Source organism: Homarus americanus, unplaced genomic scaffold (assembly GCF_018991925.1).
Source record: "Homarus americanus isolate GMGI-L3 unplaced genomic scaffold, GMGI_Hamer_2.0 scaffold25013, whole genome shotgun sequence".
Taxonomy (NCBI): domain Eukaryota; kingdom Metazoa; phylum Arthropoda; class Malacostraca; order Decapoda; family Nephropidae; genus Homarus; species Homarus americanus.
Genome location: NW_024722158.1, coordinates 3,482,327 through 3,506,762, shown reverse-complemented (window position 1 = coordinate 3,506,762; position 24,436 = coordinate 3,482,327). Strand labels below are relative to the sequence as shown.

General features: G+C 44.0%; 1 protein-coding gene across 1 annotated transcript in view; it reads left to right on the top strand.

The window, feature by feature from the left end:
- The window catches only part of LOC121862102 (mothers against decapentaplegic homolog 3-like), a 62,332-nt gene extending 38,342 nt beyond the window's left edge, over positions 1 to 23,990 (top strand). The window contains exons 3-6 of the mRNA XM_042360087.1: positions 18,764 to 18,922; positions 19,661 to 19,885; positions 20,562 to 20,706; positions 23,755 to 23,990. Coding sequence (XP_042216021.1) covers positions 18,764 to 18,922; positions 19,661 to 19,885; positions 20,562 to 20,706; positions 23,755 to 23,878 — 653 coding nt within the window. The 3' untranslated portion in view covers positions 23,879 to 23,990. The remainder of the gene's footprint in view (positions 1 to 18,763; positions 18,923 to 19,660; positions 19,886 to 20,561; positions 20,707 to 23,754) is intronic.
- Positions 23,991 to 24,436: the final 446 nt, after the last annotated feature.

Sequence of the window (24,436 nt, the reverse complement as noted above, 5' to 3'; positions counted from 1 at the left end):
GACCTTTGGTTCCTTCGTGTGTCAGGTGGCCAAACACGGTAAGGCAACTCAGTACAGTGTTTGGTACAGTGTCTCAGTGGTGTGAGAGAGAGACCCACACGTACAGGATACACTCCTCCATACGTGTATATCTCTCTTAAATTTGTAAATGTCAATAAGTGGTGTATTTACTGACCTAGACTATACACGTTTAGTACACTATTATCTCCACTAACGAGTTCATTCTTCTGGGAGGCGGCCCCGGACACAAGGGGCTAAAGACCTTAGTTGTTAGAGCGCGGCAATACAGAACTATGATACGAGCATCGAGGTGTTGGCAGAGAGGGTGTGTGTGCGTGCATGTGTGTGTGTGCGCGTGTCTCCAGAGTGTGTGTGTGCGTGTCTCCAGGGTGTGTGTGTGCGTGTCTCCAGGGTGTGTGTGGGCGTCTTAGGGTGACCACCAACACCACCCACATAATAGTTTGCTAAAGGAATGACCCGGGTTACGTAATAGACTCGTTTTGTGGTTTTGTTCCCGACTGACCCTGAGTAATTAGGTGCTTTTAATAGTAATCTCTTACGGTTTATGACTCTACTTGGCCATATAAATGTCGTCGTTAGGTGTGGTCGTCTGTACTACCCACCCACAGTTGGCATTCCTGGCATGAGTCAAAGACCAGTGTGGTACTACTTGTTGCTGCCACCCCTGCCCCCTCCTCTACCACACCCTCACTTCCCCCTACACCCTCACACCCTCACCCTTTACCACACCATCACCCCTCTACCACTACACCCTCACCCCTTACCACACCCTCACCTGGGCTGATAAAAATCTTAACGCTACCTTGTGGGGGTGGAATTAGGTTAGTTTAACGTTTGGGTGGTTAATCCTCAGGTGAAATAAGCTAGAGTGAGCTAATAACGTTCAGGTCACGCGCACACACACACACACACACACACTGTGGATCACTACTTGGTGGTTGAAATCTCTGACGGGGAGATGATTCGACTTTTCATTTTTCGACAAGTAACTTTCCTTCTAATTAAAAAGTACAAGAAGTCATTATTGATATTAAGTGGAGAGAAGGACCAAGGCGACAAGGTAAGGGATTTAACTGAATGGATGACTCGCATATGGTATACTGAATGGATGGCCCTGGAGTCCTATGGTACTCTAGATGGCCCTATATAGTGCTCTGGGTGGCCCTTCAGGGAGGAGCTCTTAATGGGCCGTCAATCTTAAAATGCTTCTGCAGGTTTTTGACGGTCGTTGACAGACTCACCACAGCTGACGTCTCGGATCCTGGCGCCCGGGAACGAGAAAAATATGGCAGGATCCTGTAGGAGGGGAAGAGGAGGGAGGAGGGGGAGAGGAGTTGGCGAGGGGAGAAAGAGGAGCTGGGGTGAAGAAGAGGTGGTGGTAGAGGGAACAGGAGAGAGAAAGAGTGGGTGGGGGGCTCGGGGAGGAAGACGTAGGTATGCGTCAGCCCCCAGAGTCTCAGGAGATGGACTACTCATCCCCATAAGAAGGGACAGGAAATAGCAAGTTACGGCCCAGTCTCATTGCAATTTACCCATGCAATCCTGGTCGCCGTGTTCGTGCCATAGCGTGTTGACTGTTGTGTGATTGTGTTCCCTGCTTTTACCAGGTCTAAATTTGACTTCAGGTTTATTGGAAACTTTTATAGCCAGAAATTTTACCAGATAGGGATTTGAAAACGGGGCGGAGGGGGAGGGGGGGTTGGTAGACCCTTACGGGCGTCAAGGCGGGCGGGCGGTGCGTAGGGATGTATCAGATTGTTACCAAGTAGCTGGTCAGTCGTTAAGGTTTTTTTGTGGGTTGCGTCCTGAGCCCGCCCACAGATAATGACATGCAAGGTCGACTGGGGGCCCTGCCGCCGTACCCAACAATGGTGGGCCACCCCGCTACCCATGGCGGGGGCCTTTCTCTCCTTCATTCGGGGGCATCCATCCTCCCTCCCTCCCTCCCTCCTCCTCCCACCCACCCACCCTCCACCCACCCATCCCCCTTACCTGCCACGCTTCTGTCGACGACGGAGATACGAACGTGGATTTGCATTAGCCTGGCGCTCCCACCTCTCTGTCTAGTTGACGGGAGAATACACGTGGTTTTACAGTGTACGTGGGATCCGGAACTATACGTAGAGGTAGAGATCCACTAGTAATCCGATCACTCAAGGTACCTAGTAGAGCAGAGACACCCAGTACTGTTCAGAGTCTACCTAAGGTGTGGTGAATTTTGTGTCTTACTCTGTGATAATAGTGGGTGTGTGTTGAAGAGTGAGTGTAGACCAAGCCAATAGCCCCAGCGTGTGTACCTTCTCTATGGGTCAGCCGTGTGTTGGTTCAGGGGGGCGGCGACACACTGCCTCAAAAACGTCTCATTGATCTTTCCCTCTACTAAACGTTTTTGTTTACTTGTGTCGTCGAGGGACGTTTGTTTATGTCGTTTGTGTTTCTCTTCAACCCATTTGTGTGTGTGTGTGTGTGTGTGTGTGTGTGTGTGTGTGTGTGTGTGTGTGTGTGTGTGTGTGTGCCGCCATAGCCTATACTTAACCCCCGACTACATGGCTACAATGTAGACCAAAATTTTTGCAAATTAATAATGACCAAACTTGGTAGAATGATTTAGTGTTGAGAAGACCACTAATGGCCATGGCCGCCACTGTGTGATCACCTCTCTGGACACACACACATCCTTATATTGTCTGTACATACATCTGTCTTCACACGTCTGCCTCGGGGTCCTGTGTTTCATGAGGTGATCCCCGGCACTTACTGTGGGAGACAAAGTTGCCTATGTTTTGTTTATATGAAGTCTTCGGCACCCGGACCGCCCTTATACGCTGGTGGTTAGGATCGTGTAAGGGGGAATCCCGGGTCCGAAGGTGGAGTTTGAAGCTCCATCTTTTATTTATTCTTGTACGCCTGTTAGATGAAGTCCTGTTGCCTTGAGGTCCCGGGTGTTCAGGCGGAGGCGAGGTGCAGTATGTGGCGGGAAAAGACTCGTGATGGCTCGTTAAATAATCCTGATGGATGATGCTGATGAATCCAGTGATAAGTGAAGCCCAGTGTCACGGGGGAGAGAGGGGGCGGGCGGCCACAACACTCCCGCCCATCACCACACCTTCACCCCCACCCACCACCACCGCTACCCCCACCACCGCTACCCCCACCACCACACCTCCTCCCACCACCAACTCTCCCCACTACCACCACCTTCTGCACCACAATACCACTACGGCATTTATACTTTTTTTCGTTCGCAGGTTCCTTTCTGAAGTTACTGTATACTTAGAGAATACTTTTAGAGTACCAGCCTGAAGGTGATTTAACCCGGGTCGGGATTCTGAGACATTTAAACCCCTAACTTAGACATTCTCACCCGACTACATGTTAAAGTGGTTCAGTCAACGGCGTCACAAAGATGGTGGTCAAAATGGCATCCATGTTGTGGTTAGACTACTGTACACTACCGCAACTAGGTGTGTGTGTGTGTGTGTCGGGGTTGAGTCACTGGTTAGGAATGTTGCGTCTGTGATGACCACGATCAGTAAAGGGGAAATATTAAGTAATCAATATGATTGACTGATGAGCCATTGAGTACTGTCTGAAACATAGGACACACTCTCACTCTATCTTACCACAGGTGCAGTAGCCAATCAGAGCTCTCACAGGTCGCTAATGAGGTTAGGTTAGGTATTCCCCGCGTACATTATAGTCTACTGCTGCTGGTGGAGATTGGTAGACGACTTTGGGTCCCCCGCGTTCGAACCCCTATAATTGGTCATCGTGTAATACTAACTAAATTATTTATCTTGATTTTTTTTGTCCCCTAAAAGGCCATGAGACAATGCTACACGTGCAGCAATTTTGAGCTGGGTCTCGGCCAAGTGGGCAAAGGGAGGGGGAGGTAGGGAGGGGGCATTGGGTACAGCTGCACACACACACAGTACTGCGTGTCATTACCATTGTTGTATATTTGGTCAAATGACTTGGTTATTAATATCTCCCTCTCTCTGTTCGTGTCGTAAATAACTCCTTGGCTAGTGTGGGTGTGTTTACGGCTGTGTTGTGCCTGTGATGAAGGGAGTTAGTATAACACAGCGGGCGGGGTCTTGTATCGCTGAAAATTACTATCATTCAGATGAGGTGTTGAGACCCGAGTGCTCTACCCTTGTTGAGGAGAGGTCAAGAAGCTTAGTGTCTGGCTGGCTGTTGGAGGAGAGGTCAAGAAGCTTAGTGTCTGTCTGGCTGTTGGAGGAGAGGTCAAGAAGCTTAGTGTCTGGCTGGCTGTTGGAGGAGAGGTCAAGAAGCTTAGTGTCTGTCTGGATGTTGGAGGAGAGGTCAAGAAGCTTAGTGTCTGGCTGGCTGTTGGAGGAGAGGTCAAGAAGCTTAGTGTCTGGCTGGCTGTTGGAGGAGAGGTCAAGAAGCTTAGTGTCTGGCTGGCTGTTGGAGGAGAGGTCAAGAAGCTTAGTGTCTGGCTGGCTGTTGGAGGAGGGTCAAAAAGCTTAGTGTCTGGCTGGCTGTTGGAGGAGAGGTCAAGAAGCTTAGTGTCTGGCTGGCTGTTAGAGGAGAGGTCAAGAAGCTTAGTGTCTGGCTGGCTGTTGGAGGAGAGGTCAAGAAGCTTAGTGTCTGGCTGGCTGTTGGAGGAGAGGCCAAGAAGCTTAGTGTCTGGGCTGTTGGAGGAGAGGTCAAGCTTAGTGTCTGGCTGGCTGTTGGAGGAGAGGTCAAGAAGCTTAGTGTCTGGCTGGATGTTGAGGAGGTCAAGAAGCTTAGTGTCTGGCTGGATGTTGGAGGAGAGGTCAAGAAGCTTAGTGTCTGGCTGGCTGTTGGAGGAGAGGTCAAGAAGCTTAGTGTCTGGCTGGCTGTTGGAGGAGAGGTCAAGAAGTTTAGTGTCTGGCTGTGTTGGAGGAGAGGTCAAGAAGCTTAGTGTCTGGCTGGCTGTTGGAGGAGAGGTCAAGAAGCTTAGTGTCTGGCTGGCTGTTGGAGGAGAGGTCAAGAAGCTTAGTGTCTGGCTGGATGTTGGAGGAGTGGTCAAGAAGCTTAGTGTCTGGATGGCTGTTGGAGGAGAGGTCAAGAAGCTTAGTGTCTGGCTGGCTGTTGGAGGAGAGGTCAAGAAGCTTTGTGTCTGTCTGGTCCAATTTCTACATCATATTTAACGCCATAATAAACATCAAACAGGTATAACACACACACACACACACACACACACACACACACACACACACACACACACGGGGGACACCTTATTGAATATGTACATACTGTGTTGCGTCCTATTAGAGTTATTTGAGCACCTGAGGCAGTAAGACGTGGCTCAGGTGAGGTTGTTGGCTTGGATCACCTACTAATTTTAACCCTGCCCGTCTTCCAGTCGCCTTTATTATTGTTGTTATTATCATCATCATTGTTGTTGTTGTTATTTTCATTATTATTTGCTGGTAGTGAAGCTCTCCACCAATAGGTCGCTTATTCATTCCTATTTACTTTCGGTGTTTTTTTTTGTTTTTTTTATTGAGATTCTATATTTACTTTTTTGCTCGTTTCTGGTAGTCATAAAACTCCCTGAGACGATGGTGGGAGAGTTAGGTCAGGTCTGGTTAGGGATTTGTCACTGTTTGGGGCCGTCACCTGTGTGTTGCGTCTTAAAATGAGTCAAGTAGTTACAGCCTCACGTCACATACTCGAGGGAAAAAAAATAACTTATGATGTCTGGAGAGTGTGGGGGGAGGAAGGTGGGTGAGGGAAGGCGGGGGTAGGAGGGAGGGGAGGGGGGGGGGGGCAAGCCAGGCACCAATTCACACACTGCCCCTGTCACAAAATATAGATGGCTTCTTGTAACTGATATTCTGTTGTTATAATTTTGGGGGGTATTTTTATTCCTGGAGACTGGCGGCCCCGGCAACAAGGGCAGCACCGTCTGGACCAGTGACCTGAGGTTTGTCCTGGCTGGTCTAACCAAATTTATTAAGTTTGAAGAATTCGCCAGGTTATCATTTAATTAAGGGAGTAATGCACCGTCAGGTTTCGTGCGGCCTGTGAACATGAGGTATGATGTATAAGGAAGTGTTGAATTAGCCTCTTTTGAGTAGTTTTACCCGCTGACCCCGGCAGTGTTCAGGGGTGGGATGGGGTAGGGCGGGACGGGGCGGGATGAGGGACTTTGCATGTGTAGCAGCAGCAGCAGCACCTTGGCCCTCTCAGCCTCTCCCTTCTTCCACGCTGGGCCGCCCGTCACTGAGGTATCATCTGCCAATCACAGTAGCCTATCTTGGCTCAAGACTTAAAATAGCTCGCTGGCTACTCCCCCGTCACACACACTTGGGTCCTATGAGTGTAGACCTCTGTAAGTCTAACATACATACACAGAGCCGCGTCCAGGATTGTGTAGGTTATAGACGAGTCCTGGGCCATCACTGAGTCAGACACGCAGCCGGGTTATGAAGAGAGAGAGAGAGAGAGAGAGAGAGTCAATACACTAATTACTGTCCTCTCAAGTAAGAAATCCTGGCTGTGATGCTAAGTGACTCATATACTGAACATTTTCCCCTGAACGTGTGGTGTGAGTGTGTTTCTTGGCGGCTCCCTAAGGCTACGATATTAAGCTGGTGCCCCAAAAGACTTTCAGAATGCCATTGAGACTCTTGGTGTTGATGTGACCAGTGTGTTGACTCTTTGACGACCAGGAAGGTATACTCTGACGTACGAATGTTTATGAATCCGGATCCTGGATATTAAGGGTGAGGTGCAACCGAGGGGTAGGGGGTGAGGTGCAACCGAGGGGGAGAGGTGCAGGCGGAGGAGAGGGGGTGAGGAGCAGCTGGTGGGGGTGAATGAAGTGCAACCCAATGGAGGGTGGGGGTGAGGAAGGGAGATGATGAGGAACTAAGAAGTCTAGTCTAGAGGGCAAACACTGAGCAACACGACAGGTTAATGAGCTGAAAATAATTGTACAGAAGCACAGGGACGATAAAAAGTGCGTAAGATTATATACTGTATATTATAGATTTGAGCGCCCGGACTAATGTACAGAGGGAACCCCAAACCTTCACGCCGACCGGGGATCGAACCGAGGACCATTCGTTTGTAGGGTTTATGTTCTACCGATGAGCCAGGGACACACACACACACAGCCGAACAATTCCAGGACGTAGGTGAATGAAAGAATGCACTAATACCTCACTAATGGTGGCAGAGGACCAACCAACCCAGGCAGGGCAGGAGGCAGAAGGCGCGCGTACAAGAAGTGGTTGTTAGGCAAAGGAGGAGCAAAGAGGGAACACAAAAACACAAATTCCTCCCTCGAGTGATCCCTAACTGATGATAAAGAGGGAGGAGGGCCCCCTAAAAAATCGACAGAATAATGAACGATGGAAAGTGAAAAGATACAAAAAATAATAATATGCAGGGAAAACAGAGGAAGAAGTTGATGAAGTAAAACATAATTAGGACGAGGGAAGGTGAAGTACTCGGCGGGGAGGAGTAAAACAAAGAAACATGTACTCAAGCACTGAAGAGAGAGAGAGAGAGAGCCGACTGCACTTTCTGAATGACCAAGCTTTGTATATCTTGCCAGGAAACATATTACACCTCGATCACTCTCTCTTTATAGTCGAGAGCTTCACTACGCCTGGTATTAGCGTTGGTTCACCACGGAGTGTTACAAGACCCTGTCCCAAGACCTCCACTACCCAGGGCACTTTCTCTTCTTCCCACTTATATTACTGCCCTCAAGAGTCACCCATTCTTGAGTGTGTGTGTGTGTGTGTGTGTGTGGACCCTCCTGCACATAATCTTTTTACTTTACATTCAGACTAACTCTTTACTCTGGAGAAACTTTAACACCAGGACTCACTGTGTGTTTGTCTTCCTCCCTCACTCTGTACAGGCCAACCATCACCCTAGGTTCTCGTGTGGCTTACAGGCTCGCTCTTACCTGCACTTATAGGTTGAGTAGACCATCCTGTTCCATGCAGCTTTATCCTCTTGGCTCGGGAGTCATTCAGGGCCTCCGTTATCATGCTGTATCTCGGAGACCTTCCACGACCCTAAGCTTCACCTGGGGTCCGGGTTATCTGTCTGTACGCGTTTAAGAGACCGTAAACACCCCGTGCGTGCGTCCAGGACCCCGTGGAAGTAACCGACCACAGCCTCATGGTATCGGAAAAGGTTGGCTGGTAATTACTGAGAGGGATATTGTAGGTCATTATGAGCAAGTGGGGGAGTCTTTACCTGTAGCCCCGACTGTCCTGCCCCCAGCCCCACCCACCTGGCCCCACCCACCTGGCTCTTCAGTGTGTGGGAGATGGTCACTTTATTGTTTACTGTTTTAAGCCCCCCAACACCACCCACCCCAAGAACCGTCCCGCCCATTTTCAGTACTCTCCCTCCGCCCATTATCCCTTCGTCCTATCCTTTCTCCTCTTCCTCTGCTTTATCTCTCTTTTCCTTACATTATTCCACCTCCTCCCTCCCTATTTACCCCTCCTCAATTTTCGCTTTTATCTCCTCCTCTCTATTTCTCCTCCCATCAAGATCTCTCTCCCCTGTCTCTCTTTCTTCTCCCCACTCTCACATTTCTTCTCCCTCCCCCCTCTTCCCGTCTTTATCTTCTCTCTCCGTTTTCCCTCTTCTCCATTGTTTATCTCTTCGTCTTCATTATCTCTCTCTTTCTCCTCAGCTTACCTTCCTCCCTTTTCACTATCTCCTCACTTCTCTCTCACTCCTCCTTCTTCACTTATCTCTCTCCTTCTCTTTCTCTCGCCCTCGCCATATTCTTCGTCTCTTTATCCCCCACCTCTTGTCTTCTCCCTTCATTAACTATCACTACTCCTCCTCCCCAACCCCCTCCAATACCACCATCCTGTCTGGTAGAGCTAGTCCACACGCACATACACACACACACACACACACACACACACACTCATGCACGCACTCACGCACGCACTTTGACAAAGAGTGATAGTGCTTGCGGTAGGTCAGTGCTGGCTAAGGCTGGTGTGTGTGGGGCAGTTGAGAGCTGCTTTAGTCTTGGGAAGTGGTGGATTGTGGGTAGATGCTGGTCTGTCTGTCTGCCTGTGTGTGAGAGACATGTTATCGTGGAGGAGAGATTGAATGTGGTCTGAGAGATGTTGAGTGTTTGTGAAGAACAACGGTAAAACAGGCGTTGGTGTGGGGGGGGGGTGAACGGTGTAGCAGCAGAAGCCTCAGCCGTGCATGATATAGGTGGAGGTTTTAATCCCAGCGCTGTAAACAAAGTGGCCGGCTTCTCTTAGTCCCTCCCAGGAGCAAGCCGCAAGCCTCTGTCATCATCCCTCACAACACGAAAATTACTTGCATTAGTCGGGAATAAATAAGACGGGAATCAAGCGCTTGCGGAGAGCGTCGTACCCCGGAGGGCGGTGGAGGCGGGGGTAGAGGGAGGGAGGTGACCCGCAAAGTAATAATAATTCCCACAACGCTAATTTTAGTTACCCGCTCAACAGCCAATCTCATTGGAGGAAGGGGTGGGGAGGGGGGGAGGTGAGGTGAGGGGTAGAGGGAGGGGGAGGAAAGTTAGAGATAAGAAAATAAGTTTAATGGCAGTGTCAGGGAGCTTCAACGCCGATATTTTTTTTCTACTTGGGTTTATCCTAAAAATCTGCAGCAGTTTGTCGTGGGGCGAACATAGAGATTATAGGATGGGTCGGCGGCAACAAGTTAGCCCAGCGATCCCCGCCGTGTACACCTAACACTTACACCTGCTGTTATATACTAAACACCTGGCAGAAGCTGCTCCAGCTAGCAACACCTGCCAGACGCTACTCCAGCTAGCAACACCTGCCAGACGCTACTCCAGCTAGCAACACCTGCCAGACGTTACTCCAGCTAGCAACACCTGCCAGACGTTACTCCAGCTAGCAACACCTGCCAGAGCGTACTCCAGCTAGCAACACCTGCAGACGCTACTCAGCTAGCAACACCTGGCAACGTTACTCCAGCTAACAACACTGGCAGCTAGCAACACCAGACGCACTCCAGCTAGCAACACATGGCAGACGCTAACACCTGGCAGACGCTACTCCAGCTAGCAACACCTGGCAGACGCTACTCCAGCTAGCAACACCTGGCAGACGCTACTCCAGCTAGCAACACCTGGCAGACGCTACTCCAGCTAGCAACACCTGGCAGACGCTACTCCAGCTAGCAACACCTGGCAGACGCTACTCCAGCTAGCAACACCTGGCAGACGCTGCTCCAGCTAGCAACACCTGCCAGACGTTGGTGCCCAGCTAATGTAAACTATTCTGTCTGAGAGTCATTGGGGCCTGTATCTGTTTCAGGCCGGATCTACTGTAGTAGGGAACCTGGATCTCTTGGCTTCTGGATGTATATTGGTGCCATGATCTATTGTGCTACAGATCTATTGTGCTACAGATTTATTGTGCTACGGATCTATTGGGAGCAAGAATCAGAATCCTGGGACTACTGTAAAATGTTATCAGCGTAATCTATGTTTTATGTTTTTGATGAGCCATTAAAAACTTTTCTGGCAATAGTTATCTTGTGGTGACGAGGTGTAGTGGTGTGGGAACAACTGTAGCTATGGTGTGTTGTGGTGACGAGGTGTAGTGGTGTGGGAACAACTGTGCAGTGGTCACCTATAGAACATTACCTGTGTTTATCTCACCTTCTCGTCTCAGGCCACGTGATGCCTCAAACACCGCTCTTAGTATTTATTATTATTATTATTTTTTTTTTTTTTTGGTTCTGTCTAAAATATAACGGCATTTTGTCGAATTCGTCTCGATATAACGTCAATGAGTGTTGAATACACCTTGATATAATGCCCTTAGTGAGTCTAATACCCAGGCGTCTTGTATTTGTGAGTCGTGGTGTGGTTAACTATAAAGCAAGTTGTGTTAGTGTGGTTCTAGGATGGAGTCGGGTAATGTAACGTAGGAAAGGAAGGTTGTCAGCACGTCTCTGTGGTCGACGGTAGCACATTGTTGATCCAAGGTGTGTGTGTTTTATCCATTCTTGAGTTATATATCCCATTACATATTTAAAGAGACAGGAACACACCTCCTCTCCCCATCGTTGTGAATAATGACACAAAAAATAAGCATTTGTTCATCAAAAAAATTCTTATGATGATGTATTACTTCAATACATCAAACTTAATAACAATCAGAGTCTTTTAAAATCTTCAATAGAAGTAAACTACACAACAAGAAGTCCAGTAGACACATTCAGTATTTGCGTCGTGTTGAGAATTTGACACTGTGTTCATTAACTAAGGTGAGTGACTATTAACCAAGGTGATGAACTCCACCTCCCACCTGTCCGCCTCGTCTGTAGTGAAATTGTAACGTCGTTCTAACATTACTTATCAAATTATTCCCTACCCGATCACGTATTTCTGTACCAACCATCAAAATGCTGTTTCTCGTGATGGCCTGTTGATATGCTCACACACACACACACACACACACACACACACACACACACACACACACACACACACATGAACCCAATTTACTGTGTAGAAGAAAACCTGTGAGGTGGTGAAGGCGGTGCTCAAGCTTCCAGAAGGTACAATATATGTCAACCTCGAAGCTGAAGATAATGAACAGTTAACGCCACGTGTGCCTCTAGGACACATTAGGGCCTCTAGTACAGGTGTTGCCCTCCACAGACCCACGTGTGATAGATCTGGAGGTGGTGGCGTGACTACCGTATTATGACAGTTAATTCACCTGAACTTTCTTCCTTGCTTGACTTACGATAATTTTTGCTTGACTCTTACGATAATTTACACTGATATTCTGGGAAGTTTTTGTCATTTCAACAGTATAGAATAATAATAACAATAATAACAACAACACCGCCACTTCACCCACATATGGTTCACATTAACACACTGCCCAGAGACGTACTGTTACTGTCATTATGTTTCAGTAAGTGACAGGCAGACACTATTTTAAACATGTTAATTAATGTACCGAGACCCTCCTATTACCTGACGGAGGAGGAACATAGTGTTTAGGAAGGTAACTCTTATGTTACTGAGGCTAATGACTAAATATTTGTATTCAGTACCTGTACATATGACATTGTTAATTAAAGGTGTTATAATGTGTGGGACACTTCAGGTGAGAGTAATGGTAGTCAGATGTGTTGTGCACTAATGGTGTGTATGTGAGTGTATGCAGTGCACGTGTGTGGTGTGTTTGTTTGTTTGTGTGAATGTAAGTGATGTTGTTGTGTACGTGTGTGTGGTGCACGTGTCTGTTTGTTTGGTGCATGTGTATGGTGTGTGTTTGTGTCTTTGTCAGTGGTGCACGTTCAGCGTCTCGTGTTGGTGCCGGACTTGGGGTAGATCCTCCACCCCAAGGACGCCTGCTCCCACCACCAGCCCTGTTCTGTCCCACATTAACAAATGATTTGATTCATAAACTTAGGTGAGGCTGGGCTAGGCTAGGGTAGGTTAGGTTTAGGATAGGTTAGGTTAGGTAAAGTAAGGCTAGGTTAGGTTTGGTTTGGTTTGGTTTGGTTAGGTTAGGTTAGGCTGGACTAGGTTTGGTTTGATTTGATTAGACAATGGTTGGTTTGGTTAGGTTAGGTTGGGCTAGGTTTGATCTGATTTGGTTAGGCAAGGGTTGGTTTGGATGGGTTAGGAAAGTCTAGGGTAGGTTAGGTTAGGTTAGGTTTCCTCGTCTTTTGTTTTCTAAAGTCATTGATCATCCTGGGAATAGAATACAGGGCGGTAGCGATATGAGAAAGAAGCGAGAGGTGTGTTGGGGGGGGGGGGGCCTCACCACGGCATTATACAAACTACTTTCTTCATTAATTTCTTCACATTATATTCTCACCTGTGTTATGATAACCCTCCGCTATCAAGGTGGTGCTGTGGAGGTTTAGACAGATGTTGTGGGTTTTGGACAGGTGTGAGAGTTAGACAGGTGTTGTGGGGTTTTGGACAGGTGTTGTGAGGTTTTCAATAGGTGGTGTTTAACAATGCTTCATAACCTAATTTAATCTTATCTAAGCTAAGCTGAGCCAACCACCTGCTAGGGTGTTTACTCATCGGGTGAAATAAGCTGGAGTTTCTAATCTTCAGGTGACGTCATTATTCTTAAGAGAAATCATTATGGGGTGACGGATGAATTGAACACCAGAGGGGGCCATAGGATTGTGTCTGTCTGTTTGTATTTCCTTGGCTCACAGTTACCGTTCTCTATATACATACATACCTCCTTAACCCACTAATTTTAATCCAGGTTAAATTGTTTTGAACAAGGTGTCCGAGACACTGATATTTGGGCCCATAAACCCCCTAGAAACGCCATCTGTACACACGTGTGCTCACTCGGGCTCAAAAACATTGTCTTAATAAATTTTAACCCCAGGTGTAACGTTTTAAAAACATATATATATATATATATTATATATATATATATATATATATATATATATATATATATAGAGAGAGAGAGAGAGAGAGAGAGAGAGAGAGAGAGAGAGAGAGAGAGAGAGAGAGAGAGAGAGAGAGAGAGAGAGAGACCAAATACTGACTGTCTGTAAGTAACGTTTCTCATGACCTTTGGCCTCACCTTCAGTGTGAGAGATGAGTGATTTAGGCAACTTGGTGGAGGATATATTGTGAGGGTGTTTATGGTACACGGCGCGGGGCGAATTCCCCAACGAGACGCACTTTTTGTTACTGTCAGTCAAGTCTGGGTGGAGGAAATTGTGGTGATAGGTAATTATATACCAAGTAAGTATGTATATATATATATATATATATATATATATATATATATATATATATATATATATATATATATATATATATATATATATATATATATATATATAGTTATAGTTATATATACCTGTATATATAAATAAGCTGGTGTGGGCGGGTAAGAATGTGAAGGGGTCACAAAGGTGCCTGGAGCCTACAGGAGACGACCCGACTCCTCCTACACGTGTGGGGGGAGTGTACGTCTGTCTGGTGACCTCTTGTTGTGTCTCGACAGGTGCACAAGCTGTTCCACGTGTCAGGTTGGTCCTTTTTTGTTCAGTACACCCATGTCCTGTATGTAAGTTCATGTCTGCTTACGACCCAGTGTTCAGATCTGCATCTGTACACCTTCAGCACTTGTAATGAGACTTATCACTGGCCAGTCCAAAGGTGTGTTGTAATATCACACCACCACTGGTCAGGTATAGTGGAGGTGGTGTGAGTGGGAGGTATGGCACACGCAGGTAACACACTACATTAGGATCAAGTGTGAGTAATGTAACGGGCGTGAGAGGAGTGTGCGGCAGGTCCTAGAAAACCCTTTAAAGTTACTCTTCACTACGTACCCAGCTAAAATCCATCATACTTGCTACTGGTTGATCCACTCATAAGTGAACATAACCGCCCTCCATTATCCCAGCCATCAGCATTTGTAGTGAACCTCCTGTATGAATAACAGCCAGGCAGAATGGATTGGTTCGGTCTCATTTATGTTGAATTTGAAATGCGAATGTGGTAGTGCGGCACTGCACACTGGCGGCCGACCACTCGCCTCCCAAGCTGAAAGGTTAAACAGGATAAAAAGTGCTTGGACCACCTCTTTTTTCTGAGCTTCTACTGTGGGATTATCCATTATTGGCAGATAATGTTATGTTGGGGAGCGGGTAGTTTAAGTAGCATGAGCCCTCATGGACTTCCCCCCTTGATTCTGCACAGTGATTGCCGCCTAATGGTACACACGCTCCCATCCCCTCAGCCTCGTACCTTCATATTTTCACCTAACTGCAGATGTGAGAAGGTATCTAACGGACTCACTTAAGACACCACACGAGGGTACAGTCCTAAGTGACGTGCCTTAAAATCTTCACCAAATTGGTCATGTTAAAACGCCTCTAACTGCTACACTTATGGTTCAACACGAAGGCGGGAGTACACAGTGGCGTTGGAACTATTCGAGAGACTTTACCATAACTAGATGTAATCACCTACCCCATAGTTACGAGGGGAATAAACTGTGTGCCAATCTTTTTAAGGCACCACACCCAGAGCTCCCTGGGTTACTGTGAATTATCGTAACAGTGAGTGTGTGTGTTGGCAGGTACACCACAGTCACCATAAACTGCGTTAGTGCAGGATTCTTGATGGTTTTATCCCGGTCAGTGAGTCAGGGATTGTATATTTTAACCCTACACTGTATCCTGGTGATTACACTATATCCTGGTGATGGCTACACTATATCCTGGTGATGATTCTACACCTACATTATCCTGGTGATGACTACTACACCTGCACTATACTGGTGATGGATGGTGTGAAGTGTGGCACCATGATCCAGCGGTCACCACCACTACACTGTAGTACACGTTTGAGCTGCGTCAGGATCCATCAGTCCAGTTAACAAATTTTCTCTCGTCTGTGATACTGTTAGGCCTCTGGCGATGTTGTGTTGTGGTCATGTCCGTCTTGTGTCAGTCCGTGGTTTTTTGTATTTTAATGATAGAGAGTGGTAGTAACTCTCGACAGGAGCTGCCATGCACAGGCCAACCGGCCTATTGCAGACTCCTTATTTTCTTTTGTGTGTTGATAAAGGTCGACTGTTTTGTGCTTGGCTGAGATACTCTTTAAATCTGTCCTTATTTTAACACAATGGTAAAATATTCTTCGTCTCTATCTTGTCTCGTTCAGGTTTAGAAACATTAGAGAAGGAAGGAAAGGGGGCGGAGAGAAGGAGGGAAGGAATGAGGGGGAGAAGGAAGGGTAGGCGGGAGGGAAGGAGGGAGAGAGGGGGGATAAGTCATATCCAGGTTTGTGGGAGGCGAGACAGACAGGTGTAGGAAGCGATAGGAAAGGATTAAGAGGAATATACTGTAGCACGATTAATAACAAATAGATAGAATTAAAGAAGAAAAAAGAAGCAGAAATAATGCATTAAATTAAGAACATGTAGGACCCCGTGTTGGACTAGTGTCACACGGGGTATAATTGAGGCGTGATAACTGTTGTACACGGATTTTTGGCGGGTGTGTGTTTTGGGTGGGCAGGTGTGATCAGGTAGTGCTTGGCTTGGCTGGTTGGCTGGCTGGTTGGTTGGTCCACGTGTACCTCCTGTCTGTCTGCTAGCTGTAGACGACCCCCACACACACACACACACCAGAAAAAAAAACCTCCCGGATGTTGCTTTTACAAGTTAACCTTCCGCTTTATAAAGGAGAATGTCGCCACCACCTCCTCCTCCTCCTCCTGGCAACACATATGAGGCTCTGCTCTGGTCATAACTCTTCCACGCGCGGTTTTATTATTAGTATTGGATTCTGTTTTGACCTTTTTGTGTTTATTTTCAAATGCTGATCTGACTTTATTTTCGGTTGCTCATTTGACTGAGGCATTGTTTATATAACTTAGTCATGATGTAGAATTTGTTGTTCATTGAGAGAATTAATGTGTGTGTGTGGCTAGTATTTTTTTCTTGTGGCAGTATGGTAGATAGTGGTAGTTGTGGTAAGGATGTAATAGGATGATGGTGGTGGAGGATGTGGTAGGTGGTGATGGTGGTGTTTGTGGTAGGTGATAGTGATGGTAGGTGGTTGTGATGGTAGGTGGTTGTGATGGTAGTTGATAATAGTGAAAGGTGTGATGGGGATGGTAGATTAGTAGGTGATAGTGGGGAAAGGCATGATAGGTGGTGATGGTAGGTGGTTGGGGAGGTGAGGGTGTGTCTTCCCCTGTCTCATCCCTCCCTGCTGGTGGTGGTGGGGGGTGTACACGTGTGGCTCTTACCCCTTGTTACCTTCACCTCTCTCGCCCTCTAGCTCGCCTGCTGCCCTCCCTCCTTCGCTACCTCCTATACACACACAACCATTATTAATATTTTATTATTTTTATTATTATTATTATTATTATTATTACTGATGTTATTGCTATTATTATTATTACTATTGTTGCTACTCTTATTACTTCTATTGGCATTACTATTGTTATTTTTATTATTTTTTTTTACTATTACTCTTGTTGATGTTATTATTTTATAATTATTATTAGTGCATGTGTGTATGTTGTATGAATGTTTGTTTCATACGTATAGCTAACACACAAAATACTCTCCGTTCGTGGTGGTAAATAATGAGAACAAAACTCGTAATAAATATCAGCGGATGTTCACCAAACTCGCCAAGCGGATATATTACAATAAGAACACCAGACGAGTTCAGTAATCAGCCATTTGTGTTATCAATGGGAAGAGTTACGGTGTGTTTGGTCATGGGTGTAGTGTGTGTGGTGGTGGTGTTCTTATTCTTCCCCCTAACATACTTTCTTATTCAGTTTGTGGTTTTTAATGAATACCGTGAGTCCCTTTTGTATAAGAAGACAATCTGTTGGTGGTGATGTTAATTTATGTGGTATATTGTAGGTGTGGATGTTTGTCTGTGTATTCTTCCAGTGCATTATAGGAAAGGTTATGTCTCACTACACACACACACACATATATTGTAAGTTACACTATCTATGGAGGGCGAATATGTGTATGTGCGGGTGTGTCTACGAGAGAGAGAGAGAGAATATTATGCTCTAACATTACATTTGTGTGATAATCTTATTCTTAGGTAACAACACATAGCAGTATACCAGAATGAGCTAATATCCCAAATGATACACTAATTATCTCTAATGATGGTTGTTACTGCGAGTCCATTATCGTGAGCTTAAAGGCTGCCACGACTTTCATTCAGCACACCTCCCTCACTACTCTGGCTGGCCCCCAAGTATTCTGGTTTTGTGTGGGGGGGGGGGGGTTGTGAGGCGCGTGTAACTTGTGTGTGTGTGTGCTGCTTTTATAAATTCTATTGTTTTTGTTATCTTTACCTGTATTCTCTGTCAGTTTCTAATAAAAAACACACACAGACACACCTAGACACACACACACACACAATGTAATCATGAACCTGAAGATTAGCCCCTAGCTTATTTTACCTGATGATTAAATAAATAACCTAACGCTACCTGGAGGAGGGGGGTCAGGTTAATGTTAGGTTAGCATTAGGGTGGTTAATGTTCAGGTGAAATATGCTGGGGTGGTTAATCTTCAGGTGAAATAAGCCAGGTGTTTTTTTTTCTTTATTTTTATGTTAGTTTTAAGTTGGTTATTTAGTTTTATAAATCCCTTAAAATTTATGTCCTATGAAGTTATTGAAACAAAATTATGAGCTGAAGACCCTAGATGGCTTGCCTTGTTCAGTAATACTTGCCTCTGGGTATTAGTTTTTGAATACGGTTTTACTCATCTTATCGAAATTACAGTGACACAAAGAACAGGAGGATGACTTTGTTACTTTTCAACACTTTTTGGTAGTTTGGGGCTGCAGACATTTCCACAAAAGGGGGTAAAATAGTTTGGAAAAAGTCACTTAATACAGTATTTGGTTTGTAAGGAAGGACTACAGTATCTCCATTGATGGGCCTCGGTAATTTTAGTCAACACTTATCGGAGATTTTGTTCTGTTGAGGAGGAGAACGCTTATGGAGTTTGGTCCCTGGTAGAGTCTCCAGTTGGCGGTGATACAGTATTGTTAATGTATTCAATCCTTTATTTCCATTACAGCTTTATCTATTTTAGTTGTCCCTTTTTATAGCTGTATAACCTTGTATATATTCTTACTATAGTTACATGTGGTGTACAGTTCCTTCTTTTAAGTTATATACCTAGAGAGAGAAACTTCAGTATAGTAGATGTTTAATGGTGATTTTCCTCCACAGGTATGATCCCCACATCTCCAAGTCCACCCTTGGATGCACAGCCGGTAACATATTGTGAACCTGCCTTCTGGTGTTCAATCTCTTACTACGAGCTCAACACACGCGTTGGTGAGACCTTCCATGCATCACAGCCGTCTCTCACTGTCGATGGTTTCACTGGTCAGTCTCACTCACATTGTTGTTATTGATATGTTAAGGTACATATTACTTCTATGCTGTATTTTTTCTCCATGGTGTTGATGTGTGTACTGTACTGCTCCCATAGTCCTTCTTTAGATCTTGTGTGTGTGTGTCATTCTGATATCTCACATACTCCACTTCCTCCATTCATGTAAACATTTATTTCTCTTTGTTTTCCTTCTATATTTTACCATTACTTTACACTTGATCACCTTCACTATCAACTTTCTTACACACACACACACACACACACACACACACACACACACACACACACACTTCCAAATTCTTTCACGATTGCCCACACAACTGATGCTTCCACTCTATATCTCACCTGATATATTGGTTTATGTAATTATTCAAGGCTTCACTTATAACCAACAGAAGCTCCCTCTGTATGTTTCCTGTAGTAACTCATTTTCTTCACACTGTCTTATTACTCGGCTTGTTGGTGTTCACAATTTTTGAAAACCAAACTCCAGTGTAAAATTTTCTGACGTCTTATTCTTACTCTTTATTTTCATTCTTCTCTCATTTCCTTTTTTTTTTCTTCGTACTCCTTTTTTGGGGGTTCCTCACATTTTTTCCCTGTTCCAATTTTTATGACTGGTAACGTACAGTACAGCACTAGGGTTCCAGATACGTGTACTGTAATGGATATTTTCTTGCTCTCTTGCCAATTGATGTGCATACTGATGTATAACTATTTGTCCACAGATCCCAGCAACAGTGAGCGTTTCTGTCTAGGTCTCCTGTCCAACGTTAATCGAAACCCAGTAGTAGAGCAGACAAGACGTCACATTGGCAAGGGCGTCCGGCTATATTACATTGGTGGAGAGGTGTTTGCCGAATGTCTCTCGGACTCTTCCATCTTTGTTCAGAGTCCTAACTGCAATCAGCGCTATGGGTGGCATCCAGCAACTGTGGTAAAAATACCTCCAGGTAAAAATTAATCTGTCTTTTGTTTTTCATGTGGTGTATGCTATTCCATATATGAAACTTTCCCAAAATATAGGTCACTATATGTACAGTACAGTACAGTGTTTGTACTTCAAGCACTGTATAATGTAGAAATGATATGTTGTAAGACAGTGTACCTAATCTACCATGCTGTGTTGGTGATAAAAAACATAGAAGAACTGAAAGAAAAACATTCATCACAAATACTATTAATGCTCTGTATGTCATCATTATACTGTAAATACACTGCAGTCACTCTGTAAAGTGTCGATAGTTTCAGTGCATAAGCAAAGGAAATAAAGTACTGTACTTACAAGAATATGAAGACAGTTTTTCTATTAGACAGCCATATACTGTACTGGACTGAACATATCTTCCTAGCATCAGAGAAAGATTGATTGTGAGTCACTCAGTATATTAGGGTCATGGTTTACATATACCATTTGATTACTTAACAACGTGTTTCTACTTGGATTGTTTGCTTGTTTCTGTTACTACACATTCCATGCACCATTATTTTTTTTACTCTGAGGTTCCTGTACTGTTTGATTCACTCTAAAGTAGAAAAAGTAAGGATAAATGATGAAAAAATTGCCAGTACTGTAGTATAATGTAGATTAATTTTTATCCTTCTAATCCTAGTCTTCTTTCTTTGCAGGATGTAACTTAAAAATCTTCAATAATCAAGAGTTTGCACACCAGCTGGCTCAGAGTGTTAGCCAAGGCTTTGAGGCCGTGTACCAACTAACTCGGATGTGCACCATACGCATCTCATTTGTTAAAGGCTGGGGAGCGCAATACAGGTAAGCGACTCTCATTGTTATGTCTTATGATTTTAATGCACCAGGAAACACGATTTTTTCTATGAGACACGCACGAACAGAGTGGACAAAGCGCCACTATGGTCAAAATCAATATTTATTCACAAAAGGATAGGGAAACCATCTCTGTATTCCGAGAGAGACACTGTTACTCGGAATGGAAGTGGCAACATGATCGATATTGCCATTAAGTAAAACTACCCAAGCGTTACTGTGTGTGAGGCTGGCGGTGGTAGTGGTGGCAGATCACAAAGAGGAAAGCTCACCCTCCTTCGTTGCATTGCCGGCAATGTCCACACCTCCAAATTTTGGTTCACTTCCAAATTCCACACCTTTATTGTACACTCACACAAAAAAGTATTGGCCTGATTTATTTGGAAATGAACGCAATAACACGTACACAGCAGTCTCGGTTCGGTTGGTATTTCTGATGGCGAGTTGCACCTTTCGTTCTTGCTTCTTGCACCTGATAATCACCATGATATCTGCAGTATACCAACTATTGTCTACATAGTGAAATGAAATAGGATGAATTATGATATCAAATGCAAAACCAATAACCTTAGATACTATATCAGCCCCAGCAGATGGGTTGCCAAATAGGAATATAACCTTACTATGTTTTCATGAACCGAGGTTACAATGGAATTGCTTTGAACAAAATATGAAACACTGTGATCCGATATTATATTCATTTGCAAATATAGTAATTACAGGTGTATTATGAAGCCATATCCAATTACAATGACATTATGATTTACTGCATTTTGATATTATTTCTACCTCAGTTGATGAGGTAAATATTATGAATATAACGTATCATCTCATGATTCGTGCTGGCAACGGATCATTATCTGATACAAACTACGAGATGATATCGTCAAGTCCTCCTGTGGGATTGACAGTCACTATGGAGACATCACAGGCAACACGAGGCAGTATCATCGCCCTCCATAACATAGGCCTATGCAACAAGGAGATAGCACGGCGGCCTGGCATTGCCCATCACACAGTAACCCGGTGCAAGCTGTGTTTTCCAATGAGTCTCGGGAACTAGTCTTTGTCATGGATATTCAACAGAAAACACCCACCCTTTAACTGCCATGGATATGTTTTCGCTACATTGATATCATTATATTATTCTTCTAAAGATGGAGCACGGTGATTCACCATAATTACAACAAATACCAGAAATAATAATTGGCAACAACCTCACAGATACTAGGAAGGCAGGCCTACCAACCTTATGCAGGAATCACAATGAGTGATTGGAAATATTCATCCAATGTGACACATTGTATCGATGAGAAAAGAGGCCAGTACTTTTTTGGGAGAGTGTACATAATTAGCATATGAAATTTGTGAATACCTTTTGAGAAAAAAAAGTTATTTGATTTAATTTTCCACTTTCTGTATGACATGAGAGTAAATGAGGAGAAATTAGACAATCAGGCAACTAACTAAATAACTGTATGTTTGAGGAGTAAGTTACATGGTGATTTTAGGAGAGTGATGATGTAATGGAAGCTTATTTGTAGACTTGGTAACATTGCGAGTGTTAGAGAAAAGTGAAACAAGTAAGCATACTGGTAGTGAGGTGTAGTAAAAACTGCATTATTTGACCATATTTTCATTATTACTTAAAAGAAGTTTATGGAAAATAAGATATTAAAAAATTGTAACTTAAGAGATTTTCTTCATAACTCAGAGCTTGAGACAAAACAAAACTATGTAACTATGACATTTCACAACCCTATATTTATATCTGTACCTGTAGTGTATATACAGTATATATATTTTTTGGTAAAGGATTTGTGAATTCTGATTGTTAAATACTGTACTTTGCTTGCTCAAACAACTCCTGTAGTGTAAAGTTTGGATAACCATGATAATGTAAATTTATTGGCATACTGATCACTCATACTTCTGCAACTTGTCAAATTTGCTCTGCCCTCATGAGAAAATATAGGTGGCATTAATAGCATGTAACATTCCAATATCATCATTTGGTCATTGACTCTTGGAAATTAATGTGAGTTTTCCTCAAAATTAATGTTTTTTATAGATATAACAGCTTGTCATGGACCATCATAAATGACTGGCAAGACACCTGCTAAAATCTCACCAAGCAGAGTCTGTCTCAGCCAAGTAGTTCTAGACATTCTGAGGGAGGGAAAACTGTTGTATACTTAACAGTTAATAACTGCCACACAAGAGAACTATTCATCATGTAAATAATTGGTTAGGAAGAGGGATAACCTCAATTGTGATCTATCTTTTGCCTTGAAAATGCAAGTTATGCATTTACAAAGACAAATCCCTGTGGCAGTTTAGCTCTTGCACCAAAACAGCTGCTGGATTTAGATTAAAGTATCACTTACTAACCCATGCTTTACCTAGAAAGCTGTGATTATGTAAGGCAGCAATTAACTGATCCATGTAGCGCAGTTTTTCTGTCATCCATAATACTATACATATAAACCTTTTATCAGGCCTCACTTTAATTTTCTAATGTTATTTATCTTATTCATTTATTTTTTTGCATGTAAATACAATATACAGTAATCATTATGTACTATGTAAGCAGTAGCCAACTGCCTGAGGTCTGTGATGTGTAGACCAATATTCAGATTACTCCAAGTAATGTTCTGAAATATATAATTTAATTTCCAACTGTAAAGCATGTAAACATTTATGATTCACATTATTTGTCAAAAACTGCATCTACTGTACAGTACTACATTGCCTAAGAAGTACAATACAATTGGCATTCTAGGAAGTGAGAAAGTATCTGGCAAGTCCTTGAGTTAGTAGGTAGTATTTTTTCATGAATGAATCACTGATTCTTCAGGCCAGAGTTATTAATTTGTGAAAAAATACTAACTACTACTTCGAGAAGATACCAGATATATCTCTATCGACCACAAATTTTCTCACTCCCTATGATGCAAATTGTACATATGAACTCTTAGTGCATACAGTATGTAAATATGTATGCTGTACTTTTGTTAACAAGATGATGATTTCCAGACGGCAAACAGTCACATCAACGCCATGTTGGATAGAACTGCACTTGAATGGGCCTTTACAATGGTTGGACCGTGTTCTGACTCAGATGGGCTCCCCCTGTCTCCCCTGCTCCTCCATGTCCTAGACACCTGCAGTGCATCATGGATCTGCTGCTGATAAATTTGCTCTTCCAAGAAGCCTGCAGATTCTCCAAACCCAAAGCAACACTGGCTAATGTTCAGCTATACTTTGAGAACTCTAATAATTAGACTGCACACGTTGCAAACTTTTGGATATTATGATGTCACTGGTGAAAAATACTAATCTGGAAGTTTGGGGTTTAAAAGTGGCACTTACATTCTGGTTGGCATCATTAGTCTTGTCCATATGAAGGGAGATGCAAGTCAGGAAATCTTTTAGTGTGTGAGTGAGTCATTAACAATGCTGTGGCTAGCCATTATCTATTAAGGGTACTGTCAATTGTAACCAGAAGATTCACCCTTAATTAAATTTAACCTTTAATGGAAGTGCAAAAAAAATATCTATATATACTTTTAAGCATGGTACATTACATGTTAATATCCCGCAGGATCAGAAAATAGGAATTTTGATAAGTGCATTTTGTTGTGTTGTATTAGAGGAAAAAAGTTAGTGGATAATACATTAAGGTCAAAATTAATGAGTGTGTCACATATGCAGCCAT